This window comes from Bubalus bubalis, chromosome 14, assembly GCF_019923935.1.
Source record: "Bubalus bubalis isolate 160015118507 breed Murrah chromosome 14, NDDB_SH_1, whole genome shotgun sequence".
NCBI classification, from domain to species: domain Eukaryota; kingdom Metazoa; phylum Chordata; class Mammalia; order Artiodactyla; family Bovidae; genus Bubalus; species Bubalus bubalis.
Genome location: NC_059170.1, coordinates 62,348,161 through 62,370,213, shown reverse-complemented (window position 1 = coordinate 62,370,213; position 22,053 = coordinate 62,348,161). Strand labels below are relative to the sequence as shown.

The window sequence follows — 22,053 nt, the reverse complement described above, 5'->3', positions numbered from 1 at the left end:
CAAATTTATAATGAGATATGTCCCTGATTGTAATATTGAAGTAGTTTCTTTGTCCTAAAAATTCCCTGCATTCTCCCTCTACATCTTTCCTCATCCTCTAACCCCCTGCAACCACTGATCTTTTTGCTGTCTCCATAATTGTGCCTTTTCCAGAAAGTCAAATAGTTGGAATCACAGTATGCAGCCTTTTTATACTGGCTTCTTTTACTTTCTAATATTCACTTAAGTTTTCTCCATGTCTTTTCAGGGCTTGATAGTTCATTTCTTTTTAATGCCGAATAATATTCCATTGTCTGGATGTACTACCATGAATTCATCCATTCACCTCCTGAAGGACATCTTTTTTTTTTTTTTTTTTTTGAGATGCCTATTCAGCATCTAGTTGGCAGGTTTTGCATTAAAAAAAAAAAAGAAACAATAAAAATCAGCTTCTTTGTTAGTGATGCTCATTGCAAAACAGAATTGTACAGAAATAAACAATATAACCTTCATTCTACAGGGACATCATTTGTATTGCTGAAGGGATACTGAATCATTGATGATATTATTATGATTGGTATTATTGAACAAAGAACAGCAGCTCTTAAAAGTCAGTTTATCTCTGTGAGAAGTGAATCTGCTAAAATATAAATATGTTATCATAAAGTTCATATCAGCACATGCTTTTTTATTCCATTTATATGGGCTTTAGTATATTTTTTAAATCTAAAATTATTCATATCTCATTTAGTGGATAAAAAATCTTCTAAGCAGCAACTCTCTTCAGGTAACCCCGACTTAATCAGTAATGAGAAAATTCTAAATCTTGAATCTTCAGTGCTACTGCTGCTAAGTCACTTCAGTCGTGTCCGACTCTGTGCGACCCCATAGACGGCAGCCCACCAGGCTCCTCTGTCCCTGGGATTCTCCAGGCAAGAACACTGGAGTGGGTTGCCATTTCCTTCTCCAATGCATGAAAGTGGAAAGTGAAAGTGAAGTCGCTCAGTCGTCTCCGACCCTCAGCGACCACATGGACTGCAGCCTTCCAGGCTCCTCCATCCATGGGATTTTCCAGGCAAGAGTACTGGAGTGGGGTGCCATTGCCTTCTCCATGAATCTTCACTAGTGAATCAATTGATATAAATATCAATAGTAGATTCAACAACAATCAGTGGGTAATTGCTTAATTTCATCCCTTTTTCTAAATGAATCTAGCCAAATCAGAAGACAATGCCATTTTCTTGTGAAAATCAAAAAGAGAGGAGAGAGCAGTTTTCTTCAATTTTCCATGATAGTGCCTTTCATAATTCAAGGGCTATTGAGAAAAATAAAGTAGATAATGGTTTAGAAAGCACTTTTCAAAGCAGTATAGGCAGATAAGGAGTTAAAATAAGGCTGTAAATATTGGAAGAGAAGTCTTTTCTGTCAGAATAAAATCAGAGCCAATATCCACAGACTATTTAATGTTTTCCTTCATGTTCCTCCATATTCCGTAACTTTGAAAGGTGCCCCCAAGGTATAAGCATACGATGTTTAATTCCGGACACAGGGGAGATAAAATTCTTTGGAGTTTTACTATGGCAGTGTTTCTCCAAGCATTGTTCTCTGGTCTACCTGCCTCAGAATCTCCGGTGGCCTTCTTAAAGAGAGTGGACTTAAAGAGAGAGAGGAATCTTCAGGGACACTGTGATTCTGATGCATTCTAAAGCTTGAGAAACTAATTTGAGTGTGTTTTTGCTGCTTTAGGAAAAATTTATTAAAGTTTAACACATAGGCCTTTTGATTTCATAACAGCTACCCGTAATTTCCCCTTTCATATTTACTCTTCTAGAAGGAAATTGTACTTCTGCTTTTTTTCCTGAGATTATGTTGTTTAACTCATTCTTTCCAAAAAAATTTGTTAAGCATCTAACAGAACTTTAAAGGTTCATCATTTGTCAAAGAAAATCGCTTCATTATTAGTTTTGCATTCCTAATTTATTAGGGCAATAAATACTTAAAAATGATCTTCAGTTAGATTTTTGGGAGAAATGTGAACTTTGGACACAGTCTCTGCTTGTGAACAATAAGCCACCCTAAATTTTGAGGGCCAATCCCCCCCTCCCCCGCCACTGTACTGCCTTTTCTTTTACTTTAAGCCAAAATTGCTATTCTTTCTACCTACTGTGGTATTAAATAAAGACAGAACAAATCTTGTTCTTTGCTCCTCCATGCCACACCTTAATATATGGAATTTAAATGTATATTCTACTATCGTGGAGATACTATAGTAGTAGATTATAGTGGACGCTAGTTTTTTTCCTTTTCTTACTTAGAGACATTGCTGATGATGTTTCATATATAAAATTCAGTCAAATATTTTATGTGTCTTATTAAATACATGAAATGAGAATTAATGATCCTAGACATTTAAGTTGTTAGTCACCTGTCACCTTAATTACTCATTTTTCTTACCGTAGTCCACTCTTTTATGATAATTGACAACTCACTGAACTCGGTTAAGCCCTTATTGAGTGAACATGTTAGTCTCTCTATATGACAGCTGAACATCTTCAGAATAAAAGTGTTTTCTTTCTTACTGTAATCAGTAGAGCCTAAAATGATAAAAACAACTTATATTCCTAGTAGTAGAGGTAATCTTTTGAAAACATGTGTCAGATCATGCCCTTTCCTGGTTAAACCCTTCCACTGACTTTCCAACTGTCTCAGAGTAAAACCCCACTTCCTTACACACTGCTAGTGCCCCGTGTAATCTGGTTCCTCCTCACTTCCCCAGCCTACTCTTATGCCCTCTGCCCAGGCTCCTTCTCTTCCAAACACACTATTCCTCCTTCAGATTCTCCAGTAGAATGTCCCTTCCTGCCTGTGCCACAGCTATGGTTGCTTCTTCTACATATTGCTGGGAAGCCTTTGGAAAGTTTGAAGATGGCCAGTAACAAGATGTGATTCATGAGAATGAATGAATGAATGAATGTACAGTAAGTTGAGAAGAATGCATTTCTTTTCTTAAACAGGAAGTGACATAGGCATTTTGGGGGAGTGCTTTGAAATGTTTCGAATGTCTGATATTGGTAAATGTATCATGGATTGGCATGAGGCCTTTCTAATTAGCCCCAGAATGAGTTTAAATATGGTAAAGTTAGGATTAGCATTCTCAAAGCAGACCTGCATCTAAGCTTAGAAACAAATTTACATATAAATAGAAAATTAAATCAGTTTTCTAACCAGGTATTTTTGAAAATCCAATAATAGGTTAACAAATTTAAGGTTTATACAAGCACACAGAATATTTTTGACTTAATTTTAATTAAACTTCATGAAGTATTTGATGGATAAGTAAAAAGAGGAAGAAAGCATTCTCTTGGCATTCTGAATAGCACTGAAGGATATTGATGGCTTTACAAAAATGATCCCAGACTGCCTGTCTGTTACCCAGCCAAGTAATTCGTAACAAAAGGCAGGTTAAAACACTTCACTCTAGAGCAGTGTGTTGTGAGACATTACATAAAGTTAAAGCAAGAACAAGCTGACATGTTTTCTTCTCTTTATTCACATGCCATTCTTTATAAGCAATACATTTGAAAATTTGCCTCAGAGCATTTTGCGTTTTCCTCTGGGGAAATGTGAAAGAAAATTATCTATGTAGAAATAAAAACATATTAATGTGTGTTAATTTATTCTACAAGAGATGAAGAGGCTTATGTTGGAGTAGGACTGGAGTTCAGTTCAAATTGTGATTTCTGTGTATGAACACTGGAAATGTTCATGGCCAGTTATCACCAGTTTTTGAAGTGTGAATTGGTTAGGGGTGGAAATGTACATATATGTTTAATTTATTGATATCTCTCTTTCCCAGTGTTCTTTTTTCAAGTACGGCCATTCTTAGGGCTTCCCAGGTGGCACTAGTGGTAAAGAACCTGTCTGCCAATGCAGGTTAGACATAAGAGATGCCAGTTTGAACCCTGGGTCGGGAAGATCCCCTGGAGAAGGGAATGGCTATCCTCTCCAGTGTTCTTGCCTGGAGAATCACATATACAGAGCAGCCTGGAGGGTTGCAATCCATAGGGTTGCAAAGAGTTGAATAAGACCGAAACAACTTAGCATGGCCATTCTTAAGTTAAATGAATTAAGCTATAAATGGAGTACAACCGTTACCCAGGTTTCAGTATGGTGTAAAAGGACAACCAAGGTGCATTCCTTTTGTCTGGAGAACGTAGAACAATGGACCCAGATCCAGACACAGAGCAAACCACAGCAGGTCACACCTGCGTAGAGTAACCATATGACAGCCTAGCTGCTAACTCCAAAAGAATTCTCTCTACTCTAATCAACTCCCCAAATTCTTTTTACATAAATAATTTGTAAATTTTTGTCATTTTTTTAAAATTTTATTTTATTTTTTAAACTTTACATAATTGTATTAGTTTTGCCAAATATCAAAATGAATCCGCCACAGGTATACATGTGTTCTTTTGTCACTTGGTCATTTTTCTTCTAAATACTTCAATTAAAACCTCTTTTTCTTTCCTTTTTTCCTTTTCCTAGATTAATCAAAAGGCTTGTCTGGCTCTTTGATGTAACGTGTATCCCACCTCCCCCATGACTTGTTTTTATACCCATTTCAATACTTTAGCTTACACTCCTTACTACCTTAATTTCTTCCTTTTGGTGTCTAGGGTGTTGTGAAAAGATATCTGGGTTTAAATTGATTAAAATTTAAATATTAGTGTATACCTGCCATCCTTCTTTACCCTAGGTTGACTTTCTAGCTTTTTATGCTGTTTGTTTTTTTAATTTTTTATTTGTTTAAAATTTTTGTTAACAAAATGGACGAGTTCAGCATTATAACTTTCACTTATATTCTATTACTTTACCCCTACTCTATCTTGTTTAAAATTTGGAATCTTTCCCCCAAATAATTGCACTTTTTCTTCCTGTGGCACTTTTTAAATGATGAATGAGTTTAGTGTTTTTGTCCTTGATTTGGAACCAGACTCACCATTTGTATATCTGCTCTTGGGGTTGTTTGTTGTATGAGACTGCACTTATTTGTTGGGGCCTTGAAGATTCAGTGTTTTTGAAAGTCTTTGGAAGTCTACCTGATATCTAGGGAAACTCAAAACTGGAAAATACCAGATGGGGAGATAGCTTTCAGAAAAAAGGAGGACATTCCAATATTTTATAAGAGTTTGGACCCTCCCAGAATTATAACCAATGATTTCCTACTATTTTTCATGAATTCTATTCATTCATCAAATATTCAATAATTGCTTAAATAATAAGACTATAGAATGGGCCTCTTTGGTGGGGGTTCATTTTTTTATGTGGTAAATACACATAGCAGAAAATTTACCATTTTAATAATTTTTAATTATGCAATTCAGTGGTATTAACTACACTCATCATGTGTTGCAGCCATCCCTACTATCAATCACCAGAACATTTTCTTCATCACAGATTGTACTCATTAAGCAATAATTCCTCATTATTTTGCCTTTGAAGTATCTGGTAACCTCTACTCTCTATCTCTAATGTTTTAACTTCTTCAGATAAATGGAATTACATTTGTCCTTCGTGTCTAGTTTATTTCAGCTTGCACACTCTTCAAGGTTTATCCAAGTTGTATTATACATAAGATTTCTATTCCTTTTCATGGATGAATAATATATATATATATATACACACACACACATATATATGTATACATAATATATAAACCATGTTTGTTGAGCTTTATATGAAAATATATCTCTGTATCTTCCCTTTATGTCATAACCATGCAAAGGCACTTAAACAACATAATAGTCTCATATATTAGGAAAATATATCATGATTTCAATAACTTTGTCTGAGACAGATTTATATAATGAATGATTTTCTGAAAAAATTTTATAGAGTTTTTACTAAGCTGACCAATCTCTTAAATTTAAAAAATGAGTTACTTATCTCACAAAAAGGCTTGAATAGGATAGCAAAAAGAAACAAGGGAATAGCATTAAAAAATGTTGACTCACTAACAATCAAAAATTGTTAAATTTTTTAATTGTTAAATTGTAAAATTGTTAAATTAAACTGGTAAGATTCTGTTTTTTCATTGAACAAATAAGCAAAAATAAATGTTTTAAGATACCATAAAGTGATTGATGAAAATATGGGATATCTGGCTTCATGTCCTTCTGGTTATTTTGTAGACTGATGGAGTTTAAATACAATAGAGTGCAGATTCCTCCTTCATAAATTGTTCCTGAAAAAGAATTAAGGCTGCTCACAAAAGTTAACGTCTACAATCAACTTAAAAATTCAACAATTGATGACTAATTAGATACTTTATAATGTATTTTAATAAGTACTTAAGTACTTACTTTAATAAGTACTTAAAGTACTTACTTTAATAAGTACTTAAAGTGCTTACTTTAATAAGTACTTAAAAATGGAGACTACTCCAGTTTATCTGGAATTTGTTTGTATGAGTCAAAAAAATGTTTATAAAAAATAATTCAAGGATAAAGGAAGAATGAAGCAATAGATTCTAAAAGTTTCAGCGTTCTCCTGATCTATACATGGTTAAAATGTTGCTTTGGATTTCTATCTCACTTTGGTGGCTTAATTCTTACCTGGTGGTTTGACTATTTCAGGAATATATCAGAGAAATTGAAATCTAACTTTAGTACAGTTTTACTGTCTTAATTTCTTTTTTAATGTAATTTTGTTGATTGTGGTTTATTTACAATGTGAGTTAAATTGTGTAATCAGCATAAATGTATGCAATCAAGTAGTTTAATTAGGCAATGTTATTTAAGAAAGTAGCTACAGAATTCAGATATTCATAGCATTTTAGAAATTCTTGGAACTGTATTTTAAAACTGCTATTTGAATAGTAGTTGATATTCAAATTTAAGTATTTCTCTTTTCAAAAAAAAAGGGAAAAATGCAGTGAATTCAATGGAGTAAAAATATAGTATTATAAATATGATACAGTTTGTAAAAACATCAAAATTTCTTCACTAAATTTGCATTATTCCTCTTATTCCCAGTTCTATTCCTCATTATTGTCCCAGTTTTTTACTTGAAGTATTTCTATCCTTACCAAAGAGGCTATTTGGAATATGATTTTTTTAAACTGAAAATCATAGGTCTACATAAAGAAATATTTTTTCTGTGTCAAGATATTTCACCCCAATACTATCTTGAGTTGTCTTAAGGGGAATTAGGCAAGGAGATGAATCATGGAAGTTTTCAGCTAATAAATACTCAAGAAGTTTTAATGAAATGAATACATCTTTGTATATAAAGTATTTCTTATTTAAATATAGATAGCAAAGTGTCAGTTTTGTTTAAAGAATTATATGCTTCCTACTGTAACTAATATATTATTTATGAATCCTTGCCTAACAATGCCTTTGATATTCAGAAGCATAAATCTTTCCTGTGATTTCTTTTAAAGAACTTTTTGTAAAGTTATTTGGAGATATCAAAGCTGAATAGTTTTGCCCATTGCTTTGTGGTTCTCAGGTCATGTGTAAATATATTGCATTAAATATATGAATTAAATGTGAGAAGTAGAATAACTTGGGGGAAAATCACTTGGTCTTGCTGTATTAATCTCTCTGAACATTTTAAACGATGCTACAGATAGAATGTTGTAACACTAATATTTTACTTGATGAAACACATATAGAAAAAGATGATAAAATATAGGAAATTGCACAGAAATTGATAGAGCTACATCTAATTTTCTCAAGAAATAACCCCCAGAAATATAAGTATACAAGGCTAAGAATTTTAGGCAGAGAAATGAGAGTGCCTTAAGCAAGAGCTGCTATGATAGAAAATGCCTGGTCGCCACCCCAAGTGTATCAGGACATATCGCAAGGAAATAGCCTGGGCAGTTTTAGTGAACATCTATTATAATAACAAAAAAAAGCACAAAGATGAATAAAGACATGACACCTCCCATGGATAAGTTCATGGTAGTTTGTGAAGGAATGGCATTTAATCAATAATTACACTTTCATGAGAAGAACACAGAAATGGGTTTGATTAAAGTTCTATGAGATCACATTAAAATACTCTGCCTAGGAAAATCTTCTATTGGTGATGAAGGAAGGCTTCACCAAGTCAGAATATTTGAACTTGACTTTCAAAAGGTAGAGACCTAGGAATGTTTTCCCTTGCTATAGAAGTAACACATTGTAGAAAATGTACAAAATAAAGATATGTCAAAAGAACAAAACAAATAAAATTGACTGCTTACAACTTGCATAACAGAAAAAAATCACTAGTAATACTATAATGTATTTCTCTTTTTAATTTTGTGTGCATATGTATGGTTTTCCTTTTAACCAATTCAAATAATACTATTGCATTTTTTTATTCTTATTCATAAATCATTTTGCACATCTAAGATTTTCACAGCATCAAATCCTAGAAGCTTTTTACTACAGATGGAAAATATGCACATATGAAATTCTGATTAAAATTGGAATCTGCCTACCAATGTTAGAGAGTACTATACTATTTTCATAAAACAACCTTATCACATACTGACAAGTACAATTTTACAATAAATCTTTGTGAGTGTAGGATATAAAAAATTACAGTTTATTGTATTTCTCTGACTTCTTAAAATTTTAAATATTCTAACATATTTGGTAGTATTTCTATTTCTTTGCTGTGAATTACCTATTTATGGAATTTGCCTATTTTTTAAATTTGAGGACTAGTCTTTTTAAAAAATTTGTTAGATAGGATATACTTGTGTATATTAAGGAAAATATACATGATTGAAATTTTATAGATCAAAAAATTGAATAGATATACATAGTATTAATCTTAATATGTGTTATTGATGTTTTTCCTGCTGGCCTTTAAAATTTATATAAAACTGAAATGGGATTGTTTTAATTTTATACTTAATGTTTTTTTAATGTCTTTGTGTGTGTGTTTGATGCTCAAATTTGAGCATCCTAAGCATATTTTTTGAGCCTATATTATCAACTCTGACAACAGTAGAAAGTCAAAAATTCCAGAGTTTGTGATTGTACTTTTCATCTTTATCCAAGAATGATATTCAACACTAACAACTAATATTATCTGTTTAGTAATAATGGGAACAGAACAGGCTATAGGGCTGAGCCTTGACCTTGCCAAACCAGGTCTTTAATTCCTTAGTTGTTGGATTATGTGAAAGGCATTGCTCATTATTTTGGGGGTAAGTAGAGAGTGGGGTGCAGTTAATATGTTAATTTGCAGAAATATGGGGATATTTTGATAATGGTATGATTTATATTGGGCTTCCCTGGTGGCTCAGATGGTAAAGTGTCTACCTGCAATGCGGGAGACCTGGGTTCAATCCCTGAGTCAGGAAGATTCCCTGGAGAAGGAAATGGCAACCCACTCCAGTACTCTTGCCTGGAAAATCCCATGGGTGGAGGAGCCTGGTAGGCTACAGTCCATGTGGTCACAAAGAGTCGAACATGACTGAGTGACTTCACTTTCAAATCAAAGTTACAAAAACATAATCTGATAGAAATATTAATACATTTAATACATGAATTGTCTGTCATCTGTGGTCATTGGCTAAGTCAGTCTGGGCTTCTTTATGGATGCATATGTGCTAAGTCACTTCAGTTGTATCCAACTGATTCTTTGTGACCCTATGGAGCCTGCTAGGCTCCTCTTCCATGGAATTCTCCAGGCAAGAATAGTGGAGTGGGTTGCCATGCCCTCCACCAAGGGACTTTCCTGGCTCAGGGATGGAACCCATGTCTCTTACATCTCCTGCATTGGCAGGTGGCTTCTTTACCAGTAGCGCAACCTGGGAAGCCCTCCTTTATGCATCTGACCTCACAAACTGAATATGGGCTGATGACAACATGCTGTGAAACTGAGTCTATCAGACATCTGGCAGCCATAACTTAATGGAAGGCCCTTAGTGATTTGGGTCATAGGCATCTGGGTGTTATCTTTGAGATGAAAGTGAAGATGCTCAGTCATGTCCGACTCTTTACGATCCCGTGGACTGTACCCACCAGGCTCCTCCGCCGATGGGATTCTCCAGGCAAGAATACTGGAGTGGGTTGCCATTTCCTTCTCCAGGGGATCTTCCCGACCCAGGGATCGAACCCAGGTCTCTCGCATTGCAGGCAGACACTTTAACCTCTGAGCCACCAGGGAAGCCCCATCTTTGACATGGGGCACCATTATAACAATTGATTCTATCTGCCCTGATTTTGGCTCAGGAGACTAAACTTTCCTTAGAGTCTATTGGCCATGACTGGTCCTTGTTTTCAGAAATTTCCATCTCCATTGGCTGGCGGAGTCATACTTTTCATACATTGAGTCTACCTTTTGTTTTTAAATCGGTCTGAATACAAGAAATAAGAGTAGTTGCAAATTGGCCAATAATAAAGAGAAATATTGAGGTATTTCATCAAATAGTTTCACTTTTTTATTGTGCTGTGGAGACTCAGAAGTTTTATAATACATGGATTCTCACAAGTAGTTAACCTGAAAACAAATGTATAGAATATTTAATATATGATTCCAAATAGCCTCAAGTATGTTAATGAGATATTTTGCTATTTAAATTTATATTTAAATTTGAGATATTTAAATGAGATATTAATCCTGCCATTTCCTTCTCTAATACATGAAAGTGAAAAAATAAAGTGAAGTTGCTCAGTCATGTCCAACTCTTTGCGACCCCATGAATTGCAGCACTCCAGGCCTCCCTGTCCATCACCAGCTCCCGGAGTTCGCACAAACTCATGTCCATCGAGTCGGTGATGCCATCCAGCCATCTCATCCTCTGACGTCCCCTTCTCCTCCTGCCCCCAATCCCTCCCAGCATAAGAGTCTTTTCCAATGAGTCAACTCTTTGCATCAGGTGACCAAAGTAAATAGATGATAGAATTTTATAAGCTAGGAGAAACTGTAAAAGCTATAAATCTGCCCCTTCTTATTTTACACATGGCTCCAGTACTCTTGCCTCGAAAATCCCATGGACGAGGGGCCTGGTGGGCTGCAGTCCATGGAGTCGCTAAGAGTCAGACACGACTGAGGACTTCACTTTATTTTTTCACTTTCATGCATTGGAGAAGGAAATGGCAACCCACTCCAGTGTTCTTGCCTGGAGAATCCCAGGGACGGGGAAGCCTAGTGGGCTGCCGTCTATGGGGTCCCACAGAGTCGGACATGACTGAAGTGACTTAGCAGCAGCAGCAGCAGGGTCATGTGACCTAAAAATTCCATGTGCTTTCTGGCTTTACGATGCTGCGTTTTCTACAGAAAAGCCTAAAACCTTATTAAAAGATAGACCCTTAGATTTAATTACATGCTGTTTCACTATCCATAGGTTATTTGTAGGCTATGGCTAATGTGGAAATGAGTTTATCCTCCAAATCTGACAGATTTATTGAGAAAAAAATCAGTGGATAGCATGAGTTCTCTGACAGTCATCTTTGTTATAATAAAATAGGAGGCTATCATCATGGTAAAATAAGTGCTAAAGTCTACTTGAAGGAATTCAGTTTTTCTTTTAAATTTCTACTAGGGAGTTTTAATAGAAAATACTCAGTTAACAAGATTAATTATCTGTTTTAAAGTACTTCCAAACTTTTCAAGACATTAAAAAATATAATCGGTATTAAAGTGCTCTTATTTTCTGCTGTTTTTACATCAACATTGTTTCATTTCTTCCCATTGGCAGAGTCAACTTGATGAAAATGAAATATTATATACTTTATTTGCTTTCACTGTTGGATTGTTTACATATTTTTGCCATTTCAAATAGTGTATTTTGTCTGATTTATTTTTTCTTTTAGATTCTTTGTGTTGTATTGTTGTTGCTCAGTCACTAAGTCATTCTGACTGTTTGTGACCCTATGGACTGCAGCATGCCAAGTCTCCCTGTACCTCACTGTCTTCCAGAGTTTGCCAAGTTCATGTTCATTGAGTCGGTGATGCTATCCAACCATCTCATCCTCTGCCACCCTCTTCTCCTTTTACCTTCAATCTTTCCCAGCATCAGGGTGCTTTCTTTGTGTCACATCATTAGACTTTCTGACAGATGTCTAATTCTACCCCTCGAAGATTCATCTGAAGTGGATTGCCGCTGCTAAGTTGCTTCAGTCATGTCTGACTCTGTGCGACCCCATAGACGGCAGCCCACTAGGCTTCCCCGTCCCTGGGATTCTCCAGGCAAGAACACTGGAGTGGGGTGCCATTTCCTTCTCCAATGCATGAAAGTGAAAAGGGAAAGTGAAGTAGCTCAGTCGTGTCCGACTCTTAGCGACCCCATGGACTGCAGCCTACCAGGCTCTTCCATCCATGGGATTTTCCAGGCAAGAGTACTGGAGTAGGGTCTGAAGTAGATTAGATGACAGTTAATACCAAGCCTGTGGGTCCAGTTCTGGTTATTTTCCTAGTGTATCACTCACCCTGTCATATACATGTTTCCTCATATGTGAAATAGGAAATGCCAAATAGTACATGCCAAATATATTAACATATGCAAATATTTAGAACAGTGCATTACATCCAGCCAATCCTAAATGAAGATCAGTTATTATTACTAATATTATTTTATTAACCCATTATTAGAAACAGTACATAGATCACCTCTATAACTGTTAACACAGTTTTGTTTTCTCTTTATTTTTAAGATTTTAGTAAATATGGACCAATACCTTAACATTGTCTTAAATATTATTAACCTTTGCTCATAAAGCTAATCATGTTTTCCATAGGATAATTAACCATTTTATATATAAGATTAAGATGTCTGCTTATTATCTTATTTAATAGTAAAGTTAGAAAACTATTAAATTTTTAATGTGTAAATTTTTTCTGTACATACTTTGGACTATTTGGTTCTATTTTCCCACTCTCTTTTATTTCCTGTGTGTTTTTTCTTGAACCATCTAATGTTCTTCTCTGGAAAAATACTGCAGAGCAACCAAAAACCCTATGATGACTCAGAAGTCAGAGAAGGGGAAGAGTGGAGAGTGGGGGTATGCTGGACACTTAATCTTGTCTTAGGCCTTTGTGGTTCTTCTACTCTGTGCCTCAGAGACTGCACTCATGCTTCAGACTTGTAGAGTAGTGTCCATTTATTTTCCACATTTTATTTTAAATGTCCTTGTTTCAAGTACTTCATACCTTTTTAACATCACTGGACCATGCCCACGTTCTTCAAAGACTTGTATTCTATTTCTTACTGAGTTCATGAACCAGGAAGAACTGCAACCACGAGTGCTGCTGAACATCACCCAACTGGCCAGCGAGCGTTTGTTGAGTCAAACTCATATCTGATAAGGAGAAGCTGCTATAGCTTTGTTTTCCCATAATTTTCTCCTTCCGCCGTTTCATCTGACTGAGCAAGAGACATAATTAAAGTCTTAAGAAGTTGGACAACGGATCACATACATAATCCTTTAAGACACTGTCTCAGATGAGCAGCAGCCTGGCCAACTATTCGCTTACTCATTCACTCATTTGCTTTTCAAAAAGAAAAAACTTTGGGTATTTATCATATGTCAATGTCCTTGTTTGTACCGATGGGACAAAAAGTATAAATAAGATCGAAGTCCTGTTCTGAAACATCTCTGTGTCGGGAGACTTCAAGGCCACTGTCAACTTTGGTGACGTGATAGGAGGACTCACAAGACTCAGTTGTGCTTTGTTACAGCAAAAGGCTACAGAGCAAAATCCACAGAGGGGAAAGGCGCTCGGGGTGATGTCTGGGAAAAGCAGGGCAGGTTTCCAAGAGCCTCTCCAGTGGGAGCACAGTGGAAGCATTTACTTCCTCCAGCAACCAGTTGTGATAACAACTGTTGAAATATGGTCAGCCAGGGAAGTTTACAAGAAACTCAGTGCCCAAGGATTTGTACTGGGAACCGTTCACATAACCACTTTCTGTCTGCCATGTACCTAAATTCCACACTCCTGGAAGGAAGACAGGTGGTCAGCATAAGCAATATTGTTTGCCCAGGCAGTTTAGCCACAGTAAGACCCTCTTATCTGTTAGGGAAAGGTGGGGACCCCCCCCCACCACCTGCGAATCTCAGTTCCCAGGTGCCAGCCCCGGGCCAACCTTACAAACAAGATTACTAAGGATGGCAGTCTCAGACCTGCTGTCTCAACTCTTTTCTGCACAGTCTCACATTGAAGTGGGCATAGGTGGAAGAATGATTAAAGAATCAGATGAGAAGAGGCATTGGACTACAGAAGAAAACTTAATCAGCTCTGCTTGGAGGAGTCAAGGGATGCTCCATTTACCAAGACAATATTTGAACTAGATGTTGAAGGAGCTGTGAGATTTCCCAAAGCCTGGAATGAGGAAGGACTTTCCCCCCATGCAAAGGTATTTGTTGCAGGTAAAGAGGTTATTGAGAGATTCTGTGTGGTGGGAGCATAGAGCTGATGAGGGAGGCAGAGTCAGGGAAGAGTGGTTAGAACAAGAGCATGAAGAGCTTTATCATTTTGTTGGGTGGTAAGGAGCCTTAGAGGTTTTAATAAAAAGAGAGAAATGAATAAATTTGAAGGCTATCTCTGACAGCAGATGGAGAAAATATTGGAGAAGGAAGAGTTTGAAGAAAGTAAGACCAGGCAGGAGGCAAGAGATGATGAAGACGTGACCTTAGGCACCTGTGGTGAGACAAGAGCATGGAGCAGTGGTCCTCAACTGGGAGACATGAAGAAACATGTGTGAAGCTTAACAAGAAAATAATGTTCAGGTCCCACTCAAACCCTCTACTGCCTCTCAACAAAACATTCTGTGTGCTTTCTCTTCTGTAGCTATCTTCTCTGTAATGCTATCAGGCAAAACCTCCAAGTCCACTACATAACCAGCTCGTCATTGGACAGAACCAGTAATATAACCATTTGTATGGAATTTCCCCTTCACTTCCATAAATTGAGGTGAAATTTATGTATGTGAAAGCATACAGCAGTCTACCTCAGCTGAATAATTTGCCTATTCTTGGATGAATCAAGCCAGTAAATCTATTTGTAGTGAAAAATTGTAGTCTTTGCACAGGATCTACAAGGGTGATTTCGTTCATTTGTGAAGTGCAAACCAAAGTGTGTGTCCAAAAGGTACAGTCATGGTGGGTCCTCACTACACAAAATACATGTCAATTTATGTAGTTACTCCTTGCTCATTTGACATATATTGTGTATATGATTGTATGTAAGACTCAAGAAATATAGTACAGCTAAAACTAACACAACATTGTAAAGCAATTATACTCCAATTAAAAGTAAATAAACAATAGAAAAAAAATCATGCTGGGGTTATAATAAAAAAAAGAAATGCAGTTAAAAATGCATTCAACTATTAACTGAATGTAAGGTATTTAAATAAAATCATTAGGATGAGATGCAAATATACACATAGCTAACCCAGAACAGTTTTCTTCCCTTTTGTTTTTATTTTAAATGATTTTATTTTATAGTAGATGATAGCATAAAAGAAACTTGCAAGTTTTGCAAAGAATAATATGAAGGGGTACATGAGTTTCTTATTTTGCTCTCAGATTAACTAGACATTATTGGGTTTCATAATGATGATCTATTTGAAAGGTAGTGAAGAACCTTTTTCAATAATACTTTATCTGCAATTTTTACCGAATAAAATATCTCAAGAATGTGTTAAGGTCAATTTATGTATTAAATGTACAAAAATGAGTCTTTTAGCTTTCTCTCCTTATATCCAAACGGGAGTCCTTAGATATATTTAATATTTCCATGAACTATGTGATTAACAACTATAGCAAAGTGTGTTCGCAGAAATTATCTTGGAAGGTTTTCCATCAGTGGTTTAATTAACATACAGCAGACAGAAAGCAAACAATCTGTTCAACCAGACTATTGAATGATCCCTCCTGTTGCTTTCATTTTCACTACAGCTGGGAAGGGAAAGATTATTTTACATATATCCTTTCCTCTTGCTTCAGAATGATCTGTTTTGGTGGTGATTTAAAGAATTATTTGAAATATTTTTATGAGTTGGAAAGCCCATGAAGTGAATAGGAATAATTTATAATGTAGATAACCAGACTGTGGCTTTGCCAGTTTTTCTCCATCTTTATTTCTGGAAAACATCCATTTTTGACTTGTTTGATCTCCTCTAAAAATCATTCTGAAAAGGGGTCAAAATCGAAGCCAATGTCAAACTTTCGTCTTGAACCATGTACTACTGAGTCATAGAGAGAATGTTTCCTCTATGCGTGATTGGGTAGTTTTGCTTATCCATAATCTAAGCAGAGAAGAAGACTTACATGTAAAGCAACAACCCCAAGGAAAATTCAGAGTCTAGGCTCCAACACTCACAAATTTTGTCATTGGAAAGCCCTTACGTCCTTTCTTGAAAGTGAAAGTCACTCAGTCATGTCCGACTCTTTGTGACCCCATGGACTGTAGCCCACCAGGCTCCTCTGTCCATGGAATGCTCCAGGTAAGAGTACTGGAGTGGGCAGCCGTTCCATATCTCGAGGGGATATTCCCAACCCAGGGATTGAACCCAGGTCGTCCTTGTTGCAGGTGGATTCTTTATGAGCTGAGCTACCAGGGAAGCCCCCTAGGTCCTTCCTTAGCCTTTGTTTACTCTTCACAGTCAACCAGCAAGTGATTGAGCGGTTGGTTTACAGAGTTCAAGGTGGTAAATTCTAGGAGGAGCAAGCATGTCCGTCTTGGAAGCAAACTAATCAACAGCTGTAATAGGTGTTAATACAACAGTAAAGAAAGCAAGAAAAAAAAAAAAGCATGTAACACCACTAAAAAGTAAAAAACAAACACTTTATATGGGCCTGGGGACTTACCCTTATATGGGATTGGCCAAAAAGTTTGTGTAGGTTTTTCATAAGATGGTACAGGAAAACCCTAATGAACTTTTTTTGGCCAACCTAATAAATTCCAGAGGAAGCATTTATGCCTGTTTTATGTGGAAGGCCTATCTCTCTGTTAAATTCACCTTCCCCAGTAATCTAGCTAAAGGATGAGGTGGAATGTTCATCACTGAAACAAGAGTTTGACACATTCGTCAGACTTTCCAAATTTCAGCTTAAGTGGTGTTAAAAGATTAACTGAGGCGTACTAAACATTTTAAGAGCCTACCTGAACAAAAATCAGTTTCAACAGGGTAGCGGCATACCAAAAGTGGTTAGGAACACTCCAAGGACCCCAACTAGGGGAGAGATTTTATGGAGAAAAGGCATAAGAAAACAGGGAAATTATTTCATTGGCTGTAGCTTAAATGTCTGCCTGATTCAGAAAAGTCTAGTAGGGAGTTTGTGACTGTTGTCCTTAGGTTTTGATTTCTCAGACTTGGGGCACCTACAGGCTCAGCTTTAGGTTTGCTTACATAGGCTGCTAAAGCCATCAAAGACTCCTCAGTCTGCTGGCCTCCTTGCCTAATTAATTTAATAGTGGGGAACATGGACTTTATCCTCCCTATGTTTTGAAGCTCTTTTTATTTGTTCTCTAGGGTAAGAAGGCAGAAAGGGAGAAAAGGAGAAAGGGGAATTCCTATGCAGACAGCTCCTTCATTGTTCATTATTTCATCTACGACATGCCTTGTGCCAGGACCACAGGGGCTAGCGTGATGTTTCTGACCTAAGTTTCATGAAAAGCACTGTATTTTGTCCTGTGTTATAAAAATCTAAAAGGATACTGGTGAAGTTAAAGTTGGGCAGTGAATATCCAATGATAACATCTATTTTAAAGAAACCTACAGTGGGGTTGAATTTCTGGTTTGAAGAGTTTAATGAAGACTACTACTTTGAAGATTTAGGTACATTTTTCTGATTTACATTATAAAGAACTGACAAACCTCTGGCTGGAGCCTTTCCCTTTCTGTGATGTTAAAAAAACAAAAACACTTATATCTAGGACTGTTTGACCCATTGACTGCATTATATTTGCTATCTTTCTTATCTAGACTGATGTTATAATAAGGATACTATAGGTTTTCAGTTGTTCCTACATAATTATATTCAGATTGCCACCACCCCTAGGGCAAAGTGAATGCATAGCTCTAAAGTTTAGTCTAAGTGTTGTGCTATGAGGCCTTACCTGGTTGTTATAAAACTTTACTGTGTACTTTTGTTGTAAGCTACATCATAGATTTTTAGTAATGAGGCAGGACATCTAAAGAAATAAAATCAAATTGCTTTATGTAGCTTTACCTAGAATCATAAGTCTTAGAGCCTGACACCTACTCAAGAAAAGCAGTCTGCTTTTGCAGGTGAGATATTTTCATTCCCATTTGAAATAAAGGGTAACAAAAGCACAGAGAGTTTTGTAAAATTTTCAACATCCCCTATTCAGCAAACCTAACAGAAAGAATTCCACCCCAGTTCTCCAGAATCCTTGCATTTCTTCTCTTACCTAATTCTGCCTGCTCTCATCATCTTTGTCTACAATTTATTATTCAGTCAGTCAGTCAACAAACATTTATTGAGCACTATTCAATGGCCAGTGGGTATAACACCTTAAAAAAGAAACATTTTCTGTAAAATCCTCTTTAGACATACTTGCTGAAATTTACTGCATGGCAGGTGGGAGGCCCTGCAATCAACCCTCCATGTACCTGAGTTTTTCCTTTAGCCTTTTAACAGTTCTGTGAATTGAACACAGTGCGGCATTGTCTGGCTCTCAGTTACCTCTCTATGGAATGTTTGGTCGTTTCCATTTCCATGATTCTTTTACACTCTAATATTCTCCAAGCCCATGGAAAGGTCTAGATGGCCTACACTATGGTAGTGTTTTGCTCTAGGCTGTCTCTACTAAGGCATTAAACAATGGCAGATCTTTTAAATTCACAGTGAAATCAAAGGATATCCCCTTAAGAAGAAATGATTAGCACCTTCATGACTTCAAAGGGAGATGTTTTAGACATTTGCATGTGACTAGTAGTGGTAGCTTTGACTTGGTTATTAGAGTTCAAAGTAATGGATTTAATGGTATTATTTGTTGTTGTTATTTTTGTTCAGTTGCTAAGTCATGTCCGACTCTTTGCAACCCCATGGACTGCAGCACACCAGGCTCCCCTGTTCTTCACTGTCTCCCGGAATTTGGTTAGATTCATGTCCTTTGAGTCCATGATGCTATCTAACCATTTCATCCTCTGTCTTCCCCTTCTCCTCTTGCCTTCAATCTTTCCCAGTATCAGGGTCTTTTCCAATGAGTCGGCTCTTTGCATCAGGTGGCCCAAGTATAAGTTTCATTAAATACATTTTGGTTTCTTGGAATCTTCTTGTATTGATAGCAACATCACAGCTGTGATTTAATCACCATACTCTTAGCCCTTTTGAACCCATGTCCTGCCGGTTATAAAGGCTGTCAATTCATATCTTTTGGTAATCGTTGCCTAGAGGAAAACTGTTCTTGGTCAGACGCTGAATTTCCCACACTTGTGGAACACCTTCCCCTGCTGACCCACTGAAGTGAAAGACGAGGAGTAATGATGAAATCTAATTTTCCCCCCTGTAGAAGCGGCATGAGCTGGTCAGCAAAGCCAGTCCCCGCAGATGGCTTTAAAATACCTCTGTGATTTGATCTCCTTGCGTTTCTCTAAGTGCCTATCACTGTCATCCTTAACCACTCTGACAAGATTCCAAGGTGAGAACAGCCCAAATGAACAAAGCATTTGTGATGCCTCCCGTTGCTTATTAAATGAATTCGGCAGTGAACCAAGTCTGACTTGTGAGCTGCAAGGCAGGTTATCACATTGACGTAGAGATCATTCCATATATTTTTTAACCTGTTCAAATGCTCTGTTATCTCTCTGCTGCCCAGCATAACTTATGTGAAAAAATATAAACTTGCAAGTTAATGATGTCAGATTTGTATTTTCAAATGTGCAGGGAGTCACTTGGTTCCATTCCTTTGTTTGTTTTGCAGCTTGTTTTCTCAGAACAACTAGAGAATGTTTATGAAGTGTGTGTGTGGAGGGCGGGGAAGGAAGGGCATAAAAATGCATTGCTTTAGGGCAGCACATCTGTTTTAGGGACTCTGTTGGATCTGCTCATTAAGCATTGTCATGACTTATGGCATGTCCTGAAATTGCCTTCTACTCAGAGTTGTTCATACCAAACTCAAAATATTACAGTTAAACAAGTTTCACTGTTCTGAGTTAGTTTCCTCTTTTCATGAGTGGCAGGGTATTTTTCTTCTCTATGAGAAAGCATGCGAACGATGTCTGACAGGTGGTAACTCATTATTTTATTTTATTTTTTCAAACAGATGGGCAGTATCAGGTTGCTCAAGCCTTCCCACAGACAGAAGAAGAGGTGGAGGTGGACGCACATGCATTCAGCCACAGGTGGAAAAGGAACTTAGATTCTATCAAGGCCGTAGACTCGAACCGAGCCAGCCTGGGTCAAGACTCCCCGGAGCCCAGAGGCTTCACAGACCTGATCCTGGACGATGGGCAGGACAACACCACCCAGATTGAGGTGGGTCAATAATCTGGGTGATTGAGATGGATTAATGAGTAGGCTTCTTGGAAGGCACCCAAATTCCACATTATGCTGTCTCTTTGGCTCAATTTAGAACTTTTGGACCTTGTTGCAGGGATCAGTTTAATTCATTAATTAATAATTGATTAATGATGGTAACAACAATAATCATAATATATAACAATAGTTATGTGTTATACAATTTGCTGATATTCAGGAACTCAATGATAAGTAATTATTATTACTCATTATAAATAAATTAATATAATTAATTAATTAATATGAATAAATAAATAGCTAAGCTATTTAATCATCCACAGATTCACTTACTCAAAAAACAGACAAACAGGGGCTTGGTGTGGTGATGACAGTAAAGGGAGAGAATAAAGCTCCTCCCTGCTGGGAGATCAGTATGTCAGAGGGTCAGAAAGTCTAGCTGCCATAGCCACGTGATATGCACAGAAGTATGTACAGGCCAGTGTGGCGTGGAGGAGGGGTATCACCTGCTAGCAATTGGGGGATGGACTGCTGGCCAAGAGGCTTAGGACTGGGCATTTAAGCTCAGGCTCAACTGATTGAGAGGAGCTCAGCAGGCTGATAATCTGTTAATAGTAAAAGAAGATTGCTGGCAGAATGAATTACACATGCAAAGGCTGACTGTCAGGATGACAGGCATGGAGTCTCATATGGTAACCAACCATCTGTCCCAGTTTACCTGGGACTGAGGGGGTTCCTGGGATGTAGGACTTTCAGTGCTTAAAATGGGGAAGTTCTGGGAAAGCTAGGATGGTTGGTTACTCTGTTCAGTTCAGTTCAGTCGCTCAGTCATGTCCGACTCTTGGTGACCCCATGAATCGCAGCACGCCAGCCCTTCCTGTCCATCACCAACTCCCAGAGTTCACCCAAACCCATGTCCATTGTGTTGGTAATGCCATCCAACCATCTCATCCTCTGTTGTCCCCTTCTCCTCCTGCCCTCAATCTTTCCCAGCATCAGGGTCCTTTCAAGTGAGTCAGCTCTCCGCATCAGGTGGCCAAAGTATTGGAGTTTCAGCTTCAACATCAGTGCCTCCAGTGAATACCCAGGACCGATCTCCCTTAGGATGGACTGGTTGGATCTCCTTGCAGTCCAGGGGACTCTCAAGAGTCTTCTCCAACACCACAGTTCATTAATTCTTCGGTGCTCAGCTTTCTTTGTAGTCCAACTCTCACGTCCATACATGGCTACTGGAAACACCATAGCCTTGACTAGACAGACCTTTGTTGGCAAAGTGATGTCTCTGCTTTTTAATATGCTGTCTAGGTTGGTCATAACTTTCCTTCCAAGGGGCAAGTGTCTGTTAATTTCATGGCTGCAATCACCATCTGCAGTGATTTTGGAGCCCAGAAAAATAAAGTCAGCTGCTGTTTCCACTGTTTACCCATCTATTTCCTATGAAGTGATGGGACCAGATGCCATGATCTTAGTTTTCTGAATGTTGAGCTTTAAGCCAACTTTTTCACTCTCTTCTTTCACTTTCATCAAGAAGCTCTTTAGTTCTTCTTCACTTTCTGCCATAAGGGTGGTATCAAATGTGTATCTGAGGTTACTGATATTTCTCTCTGCAGTCTTG

General features: G+C 37.3%; 1 protein-coding gene across 5 annotated transcripts in view; it reads left to right on the top strand.

Moving 5' to 3' along the window:
* The window catches only part of PLXDC2 (plexin domain containing 2), a 427,345-nt gene that overhangs the window by 158,127 nt on the left and 247,165 nt on the right, over positions 1–22,053 (top strand). For 4 of the 5 annotated variants that reach the window (XM_025264436.3, XM_025264435.3, XM_044928172.2 and 1 more), the window contains exon 2: positions 20,227–20,438. In XM_025264436.3, the coding sequence (XP_025120221.3) occupies positions 20,227–20,438 (212 nt within the window). Of the gene's footprint in view, positions 1–19,496; positions 19,603–20,226; positions 20,439–22,053 lie in introns of those variants that run through there. The other variant, XM_045162714.1, reaches the window with a different exon arrangement.